A 19,028-nucleotide genomic window follows, 5' to 3' on the forward strand; every position below is an offset into this window, starting at 1 on the left:
CTCAATGTTTCCTTTATCAGCACAGTGTAATTTTAGATTCCCAGTGTTAATGTGATGTCCACGTGTGATTTTTTTGGTACAAGTACGCTGTACCTACTGAAGATGGCTGAGAGTGTGGCTGCATTAAAGGACCAGTAACATAAAAAAATTTAAAAAAAAAATTTGTTTGTACATAACGAAAACAAAACCACCAAGACACATTTAACTTGAAATTCACAATGTCTTTATTAAGAAATAACTTACCAATACTCCGTTTGCGCTCCTCTTCAGAAAAGGCGACAGGGCGACGATCCATCGTGCATCGCTCGATTTCTCTTCACTGACTATATCCAATAGAAGACAGGGAGGAGAAATCTAGCACCGCACAATGGATCGTCGCCTTTCTGAAGAGGAGCGCAAGCGGAGAATCGATAAGTAATTTCCTAATAAAGACAAATTTAAAGTTAAATGTGTCTTGGTGTTTTTTTTTCCGTTATGTACAAATAAATTTTTAAAAAAAATCTTTATGTTACTGGGCTTTAAGGGATTGAGATATGTTTGTTACAGGGGACTCTGAATAAGCAAATATGCTTAATAGACTATTTCCCTCAATATTTCCTTCACTTGACCTACTCTGTTAAATTGCCCGTAGCTCGGTTGTAAGTAAATGACACAGGATACAGCACACAACAATCATAATAATGCAAAACCTTGATGGAGAAGGATTTGAAGGTGGGTAATAAACTTGGCTACAGCAAGTAGTGCCAGACAGCAGCAGGAAGGGTCAGCAAGATATTGTCCTGTATTAAAAGGTATCGATTAATGGGAGAAGAGGGCAATTCTTCCAAGAGTTGGTAAAGCCTTATCTAGAATATTCAGTTGATTTTGGTCTCCAGAGCTTAAAAATTACATTAATAAAATTGAGTATGTTCAAAGAAGAGCAACTAAGTTGATAAAGGGCATGCAAACTCTCACTTATATAGAACAGCTGGCCAAGTTGGGAATGTTTATATTAGAGAACAGGTGCTTAACCCTTCAAGTGTCACAGATCATAGATTCTACAACACATCCCTGCAGGGAGCAGCTTTTAAAGCCACTCATTTGTTCCCCACCCAATAGGTAATAAGTAACTGGCTGGGAACTTACAGGCTCCTTGAATATGGTCGCCGGATGGGTCCATGGACATGATGACCCAGTGGCCACTAGGCGGCAGCAGCAGACACATGCAATTTATATGCTGTGGCCTTTACTTCATGAGCCCCCAGACTCACCCCCCCCCTGAAATCTTGGGTGGATGGAGAACTTCTTTTTCTGGGTCCCTTCTGCCTCCTCTCTCCCATCGACAGCCTGCCTTTCCCAGGTTAGTGTCTTACACAAACACACAGAAATACTGTGATTATCTTCAGTGTTTGGTGATTTTGCACTTTGAGTTTTCAGTCCTGCATAGGAGGTGTTTGTTTCTTTGTGGCCATTGTGGCCATTATTCTTATTTATTTGGCAGAACTATTCCAACTATTCTGACAGAATATTACACTAGGTGAAAAAATGCATTGATTTGAGTTACTTTATTGGATTTTAGTGATTGCATTTAGTTATTGTACTTTGCATTGTTCTTCATTATTTGTTTTCATCCGTGAAAGATATATTTTTTGTTTTGGTGCCTTTACATGCCACATCGATTGGTAATCTATATTGGGCATTAAAATGATACTGACACTAAAAAAACGACTTTTTAAAATATGAATGTACATTAAAACTTACCTATAGGTCATGTTGATAGATTTTTGCTGAGAGGTTTGCTTTTGTAAGCAATTGTTAGTTAAAGTTCCTAAACCTGACTGTTTTGCCAACCTGACTATCCCATCTCAGCCTGTCGGTTAAAGCTTCTAATGCCAACGAATTCCTGCTGCACAAATATGGCAGGCCCCTCATACAGGAACCTGGAGCATCAGACAGGTAATGAAAAAGCATTGCGCAAATACTATGGCAAAGTTTTAAGTTGCTTTCACAGGCAATAGTATGATAGATGTAAAAAAGAGTTTAATTTCTGGTGTCAGTATCTCTTTAAACTGTTTAGTAGACCCCTGGCGTTCATATTTAGGATGTTTTGTGTTCATATGTTATGAAATATATGGCAAATGATGGAGTAAAATTCCAGGTTTGATATAATTTTCAGAAATTTCATTAAAAAACTATGTTTAGCATATCTTTGCAGTTTGGTAGTTTGCGGTAGAAAGACATATTTAACCATTTTGGATTTGGCAGAATGTGTACTTTCTGGAAATATTAGGTTTTCTGGGGTCAACATACTTACTTTTCCACTTTTACTGCACATAAAACAGGCAGTATATTTTTTAGCGGTAGAAATATGTCATGAGAACATTTTGGGATCTCTGCATGCGTGACCCAATGCTCAATGGGCATCAAACGGTTTGGTGGACCCCTGGCATTCATATTTAGGATGTTTTATCTTGGTACCTAACTACATGTGGGAGAAAAGATGTTATAAATTGCAAACTTTTGTTTTTTGCAAAAAATTTTCAATTGTTTTGTGTGCAACAGAAATAAAGACTTTTTTCAAAAGTTTTGCATTTTTACTGTTTTTCCCACCCCAAAACTCAAGTTTAAAGTTTATTGTTGGTGATTCAGTCTGGCAGCTCAATGATCCAGGTGCAGAATCTCAACTGTTACAATTTGCTACATTAGTTGATACATTTCTCAGCAGCATCTGTGGAACAATAGCAACTATTGTATCAAAGATAACGGCTGCCTTTAATGAAACTTGGTTTCTAGATGCCAGATGCTTTGGTGATCCTATGCACATTGGGCATCAAACTGTTTGGTGGACCCCTGGTATTTGTATTTAGGATGTTTTTTTCTTGGTACCTAATGATATGTGGGAAATACAAAGTGAAAATCTTGTTGTTATGCTTCAGTATTTTCAGATTTTTTTATAAAAACACAAAGTTCAGAAATGCATAAAGTTCAGAAACACGTATTTACCCTGGATTTGGCTGAATGTATCCATTTCCAAATATATATAGTTTTCTGGGTAAAATCCTAATGCTACAGCATTTTTTGGCTTTGGAATCTATATATGAAATGTTTGAGCATGGAAAACAAACATTACCATTATTATTTTTTTAACAATTCAGGTTTTATTGACATTTGTACATGCATAAAAAGAGCATTTCCAGATAGCAAAGTTTGTATTGCATATTACACAAGATTGGTACAATAGGACATTTCACTGGAATAAACTCTTATGAAATTACACACACCTGTGTGGAAGTGTGTGTTTAAGTTGTTAAGGGGGGGACCGCTAACCTTACTCTGCTATTGTAAGACGCACCGGGAGATTACCGGCTCCCTTACCTCCCGGTGCGTTTCTTGAGCAGTCCTGGTGCGCACTTCCGGGTTCCCAGTCCCATTGATGCCTGCGTCATGACGTCATCGAGGGGCGCCAGATTTGAATTTGGCACCAAATCATCCTTAAAAGGCCAGTCCACCATTTTGAGAGTGCCCAAGCTAGGTTTTAGTTTTCTGTTCCAGCCGAAGCGTTTATTCTGTGATTGTATTGTCTTGTCTTGACCCTTGCCTGACTTCTGACTCCAATTCCTGTCGCCTGCCTTGAACTTTTCGCCTGATTCTCGACTACGTCTCCTCTAAATCCTTGCCGGTACCTTGTGTACGGACTTGTTGTTTTGCACTTTTCTCTTGTGTTTTCTGCAGCAGAAAGCCTGGGGGCCCAAAAGGGCATCAGTGAACACCGGAATCCACAGGGATCCTCTGTGCGTTGTGAGTGTACCCATCACCAAGCAATGTTCCGATAACGAGATTGTTACAGCTATGTAATAATATTCATGCTGGAGTATAGTTGTCATGCGGTCGGTACTAGGTTACCTATCTTTTGCTTTAATAGGTGGGAGGAAAAAAGAAGGAAGTAACTGGGAACAACAAGGGGAAAAGGGGAGGGGGGGATCTCCTCTTATGTTAAATATTTGCTCCAGAGCGTTCAAGATGACTAGTTAGAATATATCACTCTTCTATAAATATACTGGGTGGGTAGAATAGGTAAAACCTATAATTCCCCTCGAGGATGTAGGTTGTTTTTTTTCTCTTTTTCCCCCTAGGTGGTTCACACTATACATTTAACCATTGGTCTCACACTTTCCCATGTTTGTCTGGGCAGCCCCTTCTCGCGTAAATTAGTTTGTACATCGGGATCGCCTGGTTGACATGGTTTTTCCATAGCATTAGTGAAGGGGGTTACCATTTTTCCAATGCCTGACAATACATTTCTTTGCTGCGGTTAGTACTATGGCTAGGAGAGTTCTAGAAGCTTGGGTTTGAATCACATTAGAGACTTGATTTAGTAACGTAAAGTAAAGGATCGTGTTGTATATGGATCCCTATGGCATTTGTGAGATATTTGGAGATAGATACCCAAAATGTATTTATTCTCAGACAGGACCACATCATGTGCATGAAGTCAGCTGGTGAGTGATAACACCTGGGGCATTCATCAAAATGTTGATCTGAGATCTTGTGTAGGCGGTAGGGGGTGAGATAGGTTCTATGTAATAATTTAAATTGGAGTAACTTGTCTCTGGCTCCAACCAAGTATTCAAACTATGAATCTAGTATTTCCTTGCAGTCTTCTCAATGTAATTCCTGGGATATCCTGGGACCATTTCCATAAAGGCGTAAGGTCCATGGAAGAGTTGGCTAGAATCAGTTGGGCGTCAAATTTGGCTAGAATCTGATGAATTTAGTTTGAAACAGTTGGGTGTAAAATTTTGAAAGAGGCGTCTACTTCATGTCCCTGTAACTGTGTGGTTAACCCATGCCTCAATTGAAAAAATCTGAATAACATAATATTAGGCAACTGAAACTTCTCCTTCAGGCCCTGAAAGTCGGATATTGAATTGTCCTTGCAAACATCCTTAATGTATTTGATGTTGTATCTGGCCCAAAGTTGGGGGTCGGGGACACTTTGTAGGAACATTACCATTATTTAATACCAAGCTGCAATTATTGTTACCATTCCTTATAAAAAAAAAAGGAGAACATAGTCCTAACCTTCATCCCCTCCCAAGGCCACCCTCTCCCCTCTGGAACCTATCTATATACCTTGCTAGGAAAATGCAAAGTAGTCCGGCACCATCTTATGGCATGTTGGGTCCTTTCCTAAAGGGCTCTGCACAAAGTGTGTAGCCCGAACACTCTGTCCATTCTACACTATCCAACGGATTGGTTTTTGGCCCAGAGATTGGCCCTTGCTTTTGGATTTATTGAGCAGGCACCTTATTCCTTTAAGACCCTTATCATATGGTATCTAAACTATACCCATAAGTATAACATATATCTAAAAATATATACAGTGTTGTATATACAAGGGTGTTATATACACATATGCAATGTGTATTATGTGAAGAGAATATCCCTCATGTTATAATAATCATAGCCCAAATTTCCACACTGTTGTATCAGCATTCGACAAAAGAGTACACCTCTGCTGTTTATACATGTTTAGGATTTTGACCAGTACTGTTGCATAAATATATGCAACACAAACATATGGATTGTCAGTACTGACCAACCCTTTTTCTTTCATTACAACAATTAAAATCAACTTTATTTGAACTAATCAATCACTTGCAGACATTTAATTTGCATTACTTAACAGGTACAAATTAAATCAATAGCAATGCACAGAACATCAAATTACCTTGCAACTATAAAATTAAGCCAAGAGAAGGTGAATGAAGGTTAAATATATAAATCAGATCTAGTAATGAGATAAAAATCTTACAGAAACATAAAATGGTAAATACGAATTGCCAAGAATAAACAAAAATTGTAGCTGGCACCATTTCATTTCATTTTGTTAGGTCCACAATAAAAACGACACTTTGTACACGTTCATACCTCCTCATTCTCTGACTGATATCCTGCCAAAGGATAGAGAAAGAGGATGCAGATAAAGGACATATTATTACACAGAAAACACTTTCCATTTGGAACATGCATTTTTCTGGGGGAAAAAAAAGAAAGTTTGCTTCCCAATACAGGATGTAGATAGGCCCATAAATCTTTTGACAGAGACAACTTTTTTCTAATTTTGGCTCTGTACATTACCAGAATGAATTTTAAATAAAACACATCAGAAGCAGTTGGACTGCAGACTTTCAGCTTTAAATGCAAGGAACTAAAGCCTTTTTTTAACACAATCACTTCATTTCAGGGATTCAAAAGCAATTGGACAATTGTCTCAAAGGCTATGTTATGGGCATGTGTGGGCAATTTCTTTGTTATGTCATTATCAATGAAGTAGATAAAAGCCCTGGAGTTGATTTGAGGGGGGGTGCTTGTATGTGGAAGATTTTGCTGTGAACAGACACCATGCGGTCAAAGGGGCACTCCATGCACGGGAAACAAGCTATCTTTAAAGGAAAATTATACAGTTTAGCCCATCCAGGGTATTTTTTCAGCATACATATGTGTACAATAGCACTCAAAGCACTTTTTATTATTATTTTGCAGACTAGTGCAAACTGCATTGGTCACTTACAAAATCTCTAGCTGCAAGTGTTAGATGCAGCAATAAAAGAAGTAAAACCGTGTCTCCCTGTGCTCAGTTGCAGTATACTTGCAAAGGAAATGTGTGAACAGCCTGCCCCTTGCAGCTTGCTTTGAATCCAGTCCAAGATGCAGAGATACAGAATCACATACCAATGTTGGCAGAACAATTGCAAAGTCAGCAAGGGAGTGGTTTTAAAGGAGAAATCAACCTGTGGGGAAAAAAGCCCTACCCCCCCACCCCTGGTAGCCCTCCTCCCCCCACCAGGCTAACTACCCCTCCGGGGAGATGCCCCATACCCCATACTTACCCCTCGGCCAGATTTTTCCAGTGAAGTTCCACGTGTCCATCTTCCAGCTCCTTGGTAAGGTGACCGAGAGATTGGCAATTTCCGTGTAATTCTGCGCATGCGCAGTTGTCGCAAACCGGCAAACTGCTCCAACTGCACATATGCAGAAATACCGATCTCTCAGTCAGCTTACAGAGGAGCCGGAAGATGGACGAGTGGAACTTCACTGGAAGAATCTGTGCCGAGGGGTAAGTATGGAGTATGGGGCATCTCCCCGGGGGAGGGGGTAGTTAGCCTGGGGAGAGGAGGGAGGGCTACCTGGGATGGGGGTAGGTGTTTTTTCCCCACAGGTTGATTTCTCCTTTAATGCTGGACCTTTGGGCTACTGTGTCCCTACCCTTATTGAGATAAACACATACAGATATGGGACCCATTATTCAGAATGCTCCGGACCTGGGGTTTTCTGGATAATGGATCTTTCCATAATTTGGATCTTCATACTTTGTCTACTAGAAAATCATGTAAAAAAATAAACCCAATAGGCTGATTTTGCTTCCAATAAGGATTAATTACATCTTAGTTGGGATCGAGTCGTTTTATTATTACAGAGAAAAAATAAATCATTTTTAAAAGTTGGATTATTTGATTATAATGGAGTAGTAATTTGGAGCTTTCTGGGTAATGGGTTTCCTGATAACGGATCCCATACCTGTATTGACAAATCCAGTGTTGGCTTAATGGGTGTGTATACAAACAGAATAAATTGATGATATCGGTTAGAGTCAGTACAATTATGTTCCATCTGGACATACTTGTTTCACCATGTCAAAAAAAAAGCAATGGTCAGAGAGGGCTAACAACTCAATTTTATCAGTTCACGTAGTGCATGCCACAGCACTTGCAAGTGGTTTGTTATACTCACTGACAGTCTGCTTGCACAAGCTCTTAAGCCTGTCCATCCAAACCAGTCAGCTTATTGCCTTTTAATAAGGAAAGGAGATCTTTGTACTTGCACCCTATTGTTATAACAGTGGAATATTATGTTTTTCGCCCACTTTAGTGCAAAAGACAATTTTTTGTTTAACCTCAATAAATGTAATTGCTAACCTGGGGGTGTATCAAAGGAATGAAAAAAATAAATGTACAATTTAAAATGCAATTTTACTATGATGTAGCTACTTGTACTCTAACAACATCTGCAACTGGTCTTAATTTTTTATGTCATTTGAAAAATGAAAAATATGCTGTGCAGCTTTCAAGCTTAGAAATGTAATTTATCTTTAAATGTATCGATTTCTAGAACTTAATTACCCCAGCAACCAGATAGCAGTCAGAATGTAAGATGAATAGTAAATGGACTTAAATAGAACCAGTAGAAAACTAAAAAGCTGCGCCTTTGGGGGGGGGGCTCAGCAAAACAAGTTGAATAGGGCAAAATGGGACATGCAGTTAAAAGATAAGCTCTGTAGAATACATTGGTTTTACTTCTAAGACAGGGAAGTAATAAACAGGGGTCAAATGTCATTAAAGGGGAACTGCAACAAGTGAAAAAGAAAAATTGGATATAAGCATCATCATACTGAAATATGAAACTTTCTAAATAAAATTAGTTGAAAATCAAGTTAATCTTCAAAATTTCCCTCTCAGATTGATCTCTTTTTATTCTCTTCTGATGGAAGAGCTGGGTATCAGATTTTGACAATTGCTCCCTTTCCTAGCAGATGTATTGAGCAGATGTGCTCACTGGAATAACCCCGGGGTGGTGCAGTTTTTTCCTAATAGGAGCACCGGCCTGGGGTTTCGGGTAAGTAAATAAATTCACTTGGGGTGCCTAATATTTGGTACCCCCAAGTGCTAAACAACTTTCCATCTCCTTTAAAAGTTCATTCCAGTACAAACAAAATCGAACAAAAAACGGACACAAATCCTGCATGTTACAGGATTTCTTGTGGTTTTACATCTTATAGGCAAAAGGCATGACAGAGGCTATATTACACCTAACTATCAATCAATATCAGACTCCCAATTATTATAGCAATATACTAATGCCCCATTACTTATATGAATTCAGAATATTTTTTTTATTAAGTCAGGATACACAAGCAATTATACTGCATTTTTAACAGAATTATTATTTTATTTCCCTGATATACTACCAACATGTTTATGGGGTATTTTACAGACAGTTTCTGTCCCCTCAGTAAATCAAGACACCAAAGAAAACAAGTTGATTTGGATGCTAAACGCAGTTTAACCAATTCTGATAAACTACCAAAATGTTTAGATAAATGTGCAATTAGTCAAAACTCTTTTCTTGACAGTCAGGAAACTGTAAGTGTGAAAATAATTAACTGATGCAAATACTCAGGAATCGTTAACTTCATCATTAAATTCCATACTTACGTTGGCCCCACTGCCCACTGCTGGGATTCAGATAGTTAGGATACAATCCTTGAGGTTTATCCAGTTTGTTTAACACTTTTCGTATATTCATCACCTAAAGCAAATATAAGGTAATTATGCATAAGCATTATTTTCAAGAGTTAATGCTAACTTCAGTTGCTCTTAATTATAATGTTCACTTTTCTTTTTTAGCCTACGTAGGTTTGATCAGCTTCCTCCATTTACAAAATACAGCAGACCTAAAAAGTAACTGAAAACTATCGTTTTGGTTTACATGGGCACCAACTGCTTTTATAAAGAGGTCAAGTGAGTGAGCCATATTTAGCTAGAAGCCTATCTTCAAACCAACCAAAGACTTTTTGAATTTGTTTATTTTCTATATTGTAATTATTTGTGAATTTGTCTCTCTCCAGCATGCAGTTTTAAAAAAAGATGTGCTGTGACACAGGATTTTATTGTTATTTTTTAACATTTTATATTTCTATTAATGCCCTTTTCTCAACTTTAATTCTGGCTTCCAACTACTGCATGGTTACTAGGGATAGTAACTATTACTTAGCACTAATTCGCACAGACACTTGACCTGGGCCAAACCACTGATCCAACATGCTTTTGTCAATGTACTGATATTTGTACTTTTATTTAATAAATATCTGTAAAATGTAGCTGCCGTCTAGATTTTGTGTAAAGCCTCCTTGGTGGTGATACTAATCCATTTGATAATTAACATTAATTTATATAAATAATTTATATAATATTGCACAGGGCTTTTTACAGAGATTACAGCAGGGAAAATAAGTATTGAACACAGTAAATATATTTCTAATGGGGCTACTGACATGAAATTTACACCAGATGTCAGTAACGATCCAAGTAACACACACGTACAAAGAACTCAAAACAAATAAATCCATAAATTATGTAATGTGTAATAAAGTAGAATAGAAAAGGAGTCATGGAACACCAAGAAACCTGCTCAAATCTGTCAATATTTAGAAAGCAATCCTGCTCCCTATCAGTGCAAATTAATCAGCTGGTTTAGATACGGACGTATTTCTAAGTTTCTAAATGTTGTAGAAAGCTCCATTGGGGCCAAAATTCAGAAGTGGAAAAAACTTAATTTCACCCTAAACATGCAACGACCAGCCCACCTGCATATTTTTGGAGTGTGGGAGGAAACCCACACAAGCAAAGGGAGAACATACATACAACTGGAATTAAACTATAACTGCAAAGCCACAAGATAACAGTGCTGAAAACCACTTCAACCCCATGCCTAAAGCTGATTTTCCCTAAAGAACATACTCATTCAGTTAATATTTACCAACAACAAACTGTTGAAACATCAGGTTAGTGGTGGGCAAAGTTAACATTTGCTATTGAAACTACAATTTAATGCTTTTGTATAATGAACTTTCATTTTATGAACCAACTTGAATTGCACTGAATTTATAGCAAAGTTATACTTTGCATCCAGAGGATTTTTCATATAACTATTAAGATTACCAGATCTGTAGGCAAAGACACTATTGGATGTCATTTAAAGCAAAAATGAGTGTATGTAGTAACTGTAATTTTCAAAAAAACTTGCAGCATGCTTTTACTTCAAACATTGCTGTTACTCTGGTTAGATCTAAGACATGCATGCATGCTGATGTATTCTTGGTCAGCTTGTTAGTCATTAGAGACTTCCCATCATTCGATTGTCAAGGTACAGTATGCCAGCATGCTGTCTGTAAATTTCTAATCTCAGCAGGTGCAAAGTTTTTCGATTGTTAACAAACGGTTTATTTGTGTTAATGTTTCTAGTAGTGGAATTAGGTTATTCAGGTGAAGCAGTATCCAATGTACTCTGTATATTTGGTGAAGTTTGCTTTAAAAGCCTAAATAACCTTTTCTCTATGGAATTCTATCCACAGGCTACAGGAGAAATTTTATTCTTTTGCAGACACAGCAAGGCTGTATCTTATCTTCTATAAAATGCTATTCCCATTAATAGAACTCCGACCTGCAATATTAATGAAGTGTAATTATTTCACTGAACTTCTATATAAACACTGTTAACATTCCCTTAGGGCAGAGACACACGTGGAGATTCAGTTGCCCGCTGACAAATCAACTCTTCTTCGGAGGACTAATCTCCCCAAACTGCCTTACCGCAGGCTAGAATCTAAATGGTTGGCAGGATGGCATTTGGGTCGCATCATTTTGCGAAGTCACCCGAAGTTGCCTCGATTGATTTGTCGCTGGGCAACTCATCTCCCCGAATCTCCACGTGTGTCTCTACCCTCAAGGTTTACTGTGTCTCTTGATTTCTTATAGCTCTTATGTAAAACATTTAGTTTGTTTTATTGCTTCTACACAAAGGTACTTCTTGTTATATCATGCTAACCTTTTCAGCAAAAACTGGGTTTTCAGATACTCGAGTTAGATGCATGAATTCCAAGTGTAGTGTCCCAAATTCAGCTAGAATGCTGCTTCCTCCTGAAGCCCATGGCCAGTTACGACCAATACCACTGGATAAGGAGAAAAAAAACCAATATTATAGGTACTGTATACACTTACATACCAAACAGCTTATAGAGGTCTGTATATATGTCTTATATGACCATGTCTGGTTACATACCACAACCAACTAGTCATAACATTAACAGCATTTGACGTAAATTTGGTGGCACCCATCACCCCCCACAAAAAAAAAGGACTGAGATGAGAAGTACCTCAAAGGCATAACAATTCCAAATAGCCACAAGAGACAAGCTCCATGACCTTTATATTACACCATTGTGCCGTAGCCATATAGGGGTTGCAGACAAAGCTCACTGCTCCAAGTGTAATGAACATAGGGGTATATTTATCAAACAGTGAAATTAGAGGTCACCACAGTCCTCGAGTGAAATTCTGCCACTCTCCATTAATTTCTATGGGATTAAGTGACGTTAGAGGTCGCCACAGTCCTCTAGAGTCAAATTCCGACACTCTCCATGTATTTCTATGGGATTTTGAAAGGTGTATTTATCAAAGGATGAACTTTCACCCATTGATAAATACGCTTTTTAAAATCCCATAGAAATGAATGGAGAGAGGCAGAATTTCACTCTAGAGGACTGTGGCAACCTCTGACTTCACTCACTGATAAATATAACCCATAGAATCTCCTTTATGCATATGATGTGGTCATGCACAAAAATAGTTATTGGGATACAATTTCTGACTTCATTAGCTAGAGGATGCCCTAATAAAAGTGATAGGATATGGACTGATTGCACCTACCTAAAACTATGGGTACACGGTATAAGGGAAATAGTGCACCCCACTATAATATACTATTGCCAAGAACTGAATAAAGCCAAATAAATGTACTGATATTGTATAAGTATTTCTTAAATATCCATCCATACACCCTTTTTACCTGCTGTATCCCAAAAAATAGAAGGAAAAGTATTAAAGAATAATTTACACTATACACAGTACATTCCTCCTCTGGATATTTGAATGTTTGCATATTCTACAGACGACAACAGGACAGAACCATATCAATATGTACATGAAAAATTACAGAGAAGGGATGTTGTCACTTGTGAAAAATGATCTCCTCCATATTTGATGTTAAAATAATGAAAATTATTTGTATGACAACTGCTAGCCTACAAATACTGTATTACAAACATTTTTCAGTTCAGACTATGTTTACCTAAACAAACCTAAGAATACTGTGTTTGCTTTCTATAATAGTTACCCATATTTACATCTTTTGCAGAAAAACAGTTAACTGGGCACTAAAAATTTGTTTTTTAGTAGCTAATGAAAATATTAAGACCCATATGGATATTTTCAATTGTTTTGTTGCCTTAACTTCAGTGAATTTATTACAAACTTTGTTTCATCTCTCATGTGGACTGGTCATAAATGTATTGCCTCCCATATGCCCTCGTATTATGTTAGCATAAAGTAATTATAACTTTGAAAATACAAATATTGCATTGAAGAAAATTATTCTAGCACTACACACGTCACCAATAAATGTCATGTTGCTTAGCTTTACCTTGCTTGTATAGTGCAACTTGCAGATTGCGTTTTAACTGAAGACTGCATTGATATTCACATATAAACTTCATTATGACCTCCCAAAGCCCTTCTGCTAGTTCGAGCTTACATACCTGAACAAAAGGTGGTGTTTTGAAATTAGGTAAAGAAAAAAAACTGGAAATAGCAGAGAAGTGTCCCAGACAAGAAAGTAAAATTTAACCTATGAAAGAACAAAAAAAACACATGCACAGGAAATGCATTCCTATGCATTATGCACTATGCATAATTTTGCAAAGCCACTATATGAGGTAAGATTGGCTTTAAATCTTTTCACTAAGATTTAGGTAACCTGAATAGAGAAGGTTAGCATCTCTCTCACAGTAAATGAACATGAAGCTACCAGCATTGCATACCAATGGGGTATGTCCCTGAAACATTATATGGTGACAAAATAAATGTGCAGGGATCCTCCCTGTTTCACTTGCTATGCTGTACTGCATAGATAATTGTAACCTATTGTAAGTCTAGAAGATTTCAAGTATGTCAGGCCAATTCTAAATAAACTAGGGCTGATAAAGGGAAACATTTATGCAAATACATCCTTTTTAAATAATAATTTAAATAAATAATAATTAAATAAATAATTTTTAATCTTTTTAACATTTTCCCATGGCACAGTGCTAAAACTGGAAAACATCCATAAGTTAATGTAACAATAATAACTGAAACTGAATGGATATCTAGGCTGGTTTATGAAAAACAAAAAAGCAAACATACATAAAAAGTCTGTTTAATAATAATAATTTACAATGCAACATGTTTATTAATGGCTTTTTAAAAGCTACGCTTTATTTTTACATAAATGTGTAAACACAATGTTTCATAGGGAGTACTTCTAGCTAAGAGCAAAATAGCTGCTATCCACCTTAGAGTGTTCACCAGTGACATGACCGAGAAATGCTGTAGGCTGTCTGGGACCTACCCTGTGGTCATGGCACTCAGGGACTTTGGATTACTGCTACTGCAACACTGAAACTTAAAAACTTCACAGGGACCTGAAAATGTTTTTTCATGTGTTCCGCATTTTGATTTTTTACAGTTGTGTTTAAAATTTTTGTAAATGTTAATGCTATTTAATACAACCTAAAACATTATCTGCTGTTCCAACAAGTTCTAAAACAGTAATTAGTGGTCCTACTTTGGAAAGCAAAACTACAAACAGTCCTGCACAATTACACATCATCTTGGAGGAATTTTATCCCATGCTGCTCCAGAGGCAGCAAAGCAGGCCCAAAACATGATAGTCCAACTACAATGTTTCACAGATGTTATTAGTTTCTTACACTGATATGAAGCATTTGTCTTTCAGAAAACATAATGCTTTTCACTCCACTCAAAAAGTTCTATAGTGTGAAGGCTCACTGCCTAGGCCATACGGATGAATCTTGTTTTTTTAAGAGCATGGTGCCTTATTAAGAAGAGCATTGAGCACTTCGGATTGCAGTAAAATCAGGCTGCTCATATAAAAATGTTCTTTAATATTTATTGGGACGGAGTTAAAACCAAATTATGTTTAGTCATATTTATGCATAAGTATTGAAAGTGACATCAAGTAATGCAGCAGTTTACATTAATTATAACAGTAGTATTACAACAACTAAACAAACAAGGTTAATAGAATAAAAATAGGATCAAAGGGCTAGCAATATTGCTTGACCCTTTGACACCTCAGTACAGATATGGGATCTGTTATCCAGAACCCAGTTATCGAGAAAGCTGTGAATTAGTGAATGGCAATCTTCCATAGACTCCATTTTATACAATTAATCCAAATTTTTAATAATGATGTAATGATGATTTTACCCACTAGTTACCAGGAGCGGCAAAATGCAGCTTCTGTAACTAGTAGCTTTTCAAACCGGAAATTCGGCTGTTCTAGCACAGAGAGCGCAATTGTGTACCCCCCTTCCCCCCGCCGACATTGTGGACCCCCCTAGACTCCTCCAGTGCATAAATGTGAGTGCACAGGGGAAGAGGTGCAGAAGCAAGCTGCCTCAGGCAGGGGCCAGGATTGACCCTGGTTGACCCACACATCACTACTCCGTATACATCCAAGTCACCTTTTTCAATACAAGAACTTATAAAAGCCTTAATAAAAATGTATGTGAATAAGGTGCCAGGGCCAGATGGCATACACCCCCGGGTTCTACGAGAGCTTATTTAAGTTTTAGACCGGCCTCTATTTCTGATTTTCTAATATTCGCTTTCATCTGTTACAATAAAATATGGATTGGAGAAAAGCTTATGTCACTACAATATTTAAAAAAGGGATCTCAGCCTGGAAATTATAGGTCAGTAAGTTTGACATCTATGGTGGTCAAAATTATTTGAAGAGAAGAAGAAAAGCAGGGCACTCAAACGGATCCACAGAACCAGAGAAATTCAATTAAAAGAATATTTTATTTCTACAAAGTTAAAAATATAAATCTGCATCTCCATCGGTTTATATTTTTAACTTTGTATAAATTCTTTTAGTTTAATTGAATTTCTCTGATCCTGTGGATCCGTTTGATTGCCGGTTGCCCCTGCTTTTCCTCTTCTCTGCCGTACCGCTCCCTAAAGCTGGGGGTCTGGGGCTGGTGCACCCAGACCACCTTTACTACTCGGTGAGTTATTTACATTTTATTCTGGAGCACCTTGTTCTTTTTTAATTATCAAATTATTTGAAGGCTTGTTAAGGGATCACATTCAAAATGTTGTCCTAGTGAGTGACATTATGAGCAGCAATCAGCATAGCTTTATGAAGGATAGCAGTAGGGGTAGTGGTAGATAGTAGAGAGGGTGCAGAAAAGGCCAACTAAGCTGGTAAAAGGTATGGAAAATCTTAGTTATGAAAAAAGACAGGCCAAGTTGCGGTTGTTCACGCTGGAGAAGAGGCACTTAAGGGGGTATAGGATAACCATGTAAGGATCTCTGTGCTTTATTTACCTGTAGATCTTTCCAGCTGACACAAGGTCACCCATTCTGATTAGAAGAAAAGAGGTTCAGTTTAAATATTTGGAAGTGTTTTTTTTACGGTGACAGCTGTAAAGATATGGAATGCTGTCCCTGAATCTGTCATCCAGCCTGATACATTTCATAGCTTTAAGAAGGGGTTGAAATGCTTTTTAGCAAGGGAGGGATTACAGGGTTATAGAAGACAAGTTGATCCAGGGACTCACCCGATTGCCATCTAGGTAGTCAGGAAGGAATTTTTTCCCCTCTGAGGCAAATTTGAGAGGCTTCAAATGGGTTTTTTTTGCCTTCGTCTGGATCAGCTAGTAGTTAGGCGGGTTATATATGGATTAAAAAGGTTGAAATTGATGGACGTGTCAACACATTTCTTTAGGTTGCTAAATTGTGCAATCTAAGCAAAGGGCTACAAAGTCAATCTTAAAGAACATGAGCAACTTGTTTAATGCTGTCCACAGCAACTCTATATATATTAATAAATTCATATCCAGCACCCAGCTGGTGAGATTTCAAGGCAACACAGCTGTGAATAGTACTGAGAACTATGCATAAAATTATAACTTCTAGCAGCAGCATAACAGTACCACCCCATCAAAGACATATTCTGAGGGGAAGGCACATGACATATCCCATTCTACTGCCCTGCATCCCACCTCCCTTTGGTCACGCCGGTGGGCGTGCATGTCAATTTAAAATAGTAGAGCGGCAGAAAGGGGGAATATTAATACTATATAAAAATATACGGTTTATATTTTTTTTATGGTTTACTTGGTCTTTATGGCTTGACACACAAAATCATTTTTTTTATTATATTAGCTGCTTAGCTAATTACCTGCTTGTGGCAACCAAAAATAATAGACATAGCAGCAAAGTGTATTTCAAACAATAAAAGCAAAGAAACAAATCTGAGGCTTACTCCTACTGCCAGGCTAAAAAATTATAACATACATTTGATGCAGTGTAATTTAAACCGTGATTTATTTGATTTGTGCTTGTTTTGTTTTAGCCATCAATGTCCAGGCTAAACAGATATTTGACTCTTAGACTAAATGGCTCCAGTACATTGTGTCTTAATACATTCTACAGACTACTCAAAAATCTATGTACTTTGTCACAATTAAGGAAGCCATTCATGAACTGGCTTAGCCTAACATCTATGGTGTTGCTTTTGTCCAGTTGCAGAACACGATAATACTACATCCCAGCAAACATATATATATATATATATATATATATATATATATATATATATATATATATATATATATATATATGATAATCAAAGGACTCGCACTCAGAGTCCTTTGATTATCTTATCTGAACAATTTGACCCACGCACCCTAAATTGTTTGGAATATCTGGTAAGAGTGCATACACTGGATGGACTTATATATATATATATATATATATATTTTTTTTTTTTTCACTCTGATTCCGGCACTCTCAACAACATCAGTAAATGTGCCTGGGTGCAGGGACAGCAAAATAATGCCAATATCTCCTGAAGAATCCTCACTCACAGGTCTTACAAATTAAAGTATATGTTTTATTTTAAAACCACAATCTGACATTTTCAGCCGACCCACTGCCTTTCTCAAAGTGTCAAGTAAACAATGCCTTAAATCTGTGTTATGGTGGGAAACAGCAGCATTGCCCATGACGTATAGTCATCATCATAATGAAGCGACCCCCCCATTGAACATGTCATTGTGAATACAGAAAATCCCAACCTCCATTAAATAAACACAATCAAAACACATCAATCAATTAATGCATTATACAATTCATCCCTTGGTATACATTAATTTAAAACAAAAAAACAAAGTAGCAAACTTAGATGTATCAATATTGTAACTTCTCTAAATATTGTTGCTAGTTTGTCCCTCTCTGAGTAGATGTTCCATAATTTACAAGCAGGAAATGGATGGCCACAGGCACAGTTGCTGTAATACCCAGGTCTGGCAGGCCAAGAAAAATACAAGAGCGGCATATACAGAGGATTGTGAGAATGGTTACAGGTAGTCCAAAGATCACCTCCAAAGACCTGCAAGAACATCTTGCTGCATATGGTGTATCTGTACATCGCTCTACAATTCAGTGCAATTTGCACAAAGAACATCTGTATGGCAGGGTGATGAGAAAGAAGCCCTTTCTGCACTCACGCCACAAACACTTGTTGTATGCAAAAGCTCATTTAGACAAGCCACAGTCATTTTGGAACAAAGTGCTTTGGACTGACGAGACAAAAAATGAGTTATTTGGTCATAACAAAAAACCCTTTGCATGGCGGAAGAACACTGCACTGCAAGAATCACACTTGCTAACTACTGTCAAATTTGGTTGAGGTTCCATCATGCTGTGGGGCTGTGTGGCTAGCTTAGGGACAAATTCTTCAGAATAATGTTAAAGCATCAGTCACAAAGTTAAAGTTACGCAGGGGTTGGATATTCCAACAAGACAATGACCCTAAACACACTTCGAAATCTACAAAGGCATTTATGCAGAGGGAGAAGTACAATATTCTGGAATGGCTGTCACAGTCCCCCGACGTGAATACCATCGAAAATCTATAGGATGAATTGAAGCAGGCTGTCCATGCTCAGCAGCCATCAAATTAGCTGAACTGGAGAGATTTTGTATGGACGAATGGTCAAAAATACTGCCATCCAGAATCCAGACACTTATCAAAGGCTATAGGAGGAGTCTAGAGGCCGTTACATTTGCAAAAGGCTC

General features: G+C 37.5%; 1 protein-coding gene across 1 annotated transcript in view; it reads right to left on the reverse strand.

Moving 5' to 3' along the window:
- man1a1.S (mannosidase, alpha, class 1A, member 1 S homeolog) overlaps positions 1-19,028 on the reverse strand; it is a 118,183-nt gene that overhangs the window by 17,246 nt on the left and 81,909 nt on the right. The window contains exons 6-7 of the mRNA XM_018265361.2: positions 11,647-11,770; positions 9,255-9,348 (exon numbers count right to left, since the gene is read on the reverse strand). Of these exons, the coding sequence (XP_018120850.1) occupies positions 9,255-9,348; positions 11,647-11,770 (218 nt within the window). The remainder of the gene's footprint in view (positions 1-9,254; positions 9,349-11,646; positions 11,771-19,028) is intronic.

Source organism: Xenopus laevis, chromosome 5S, assembly GCF_017654675.1.
Source record: "Xenopus laevis strain J_2021 chromosome 5S, Xenopus_laevis_v10.1, whole genome shotgun sequence".
NCBI lineage: Eukaryota > Metazoa > Chordata > Amphibia > Anura > Pipidae > Xenopus > Xenopus laevis.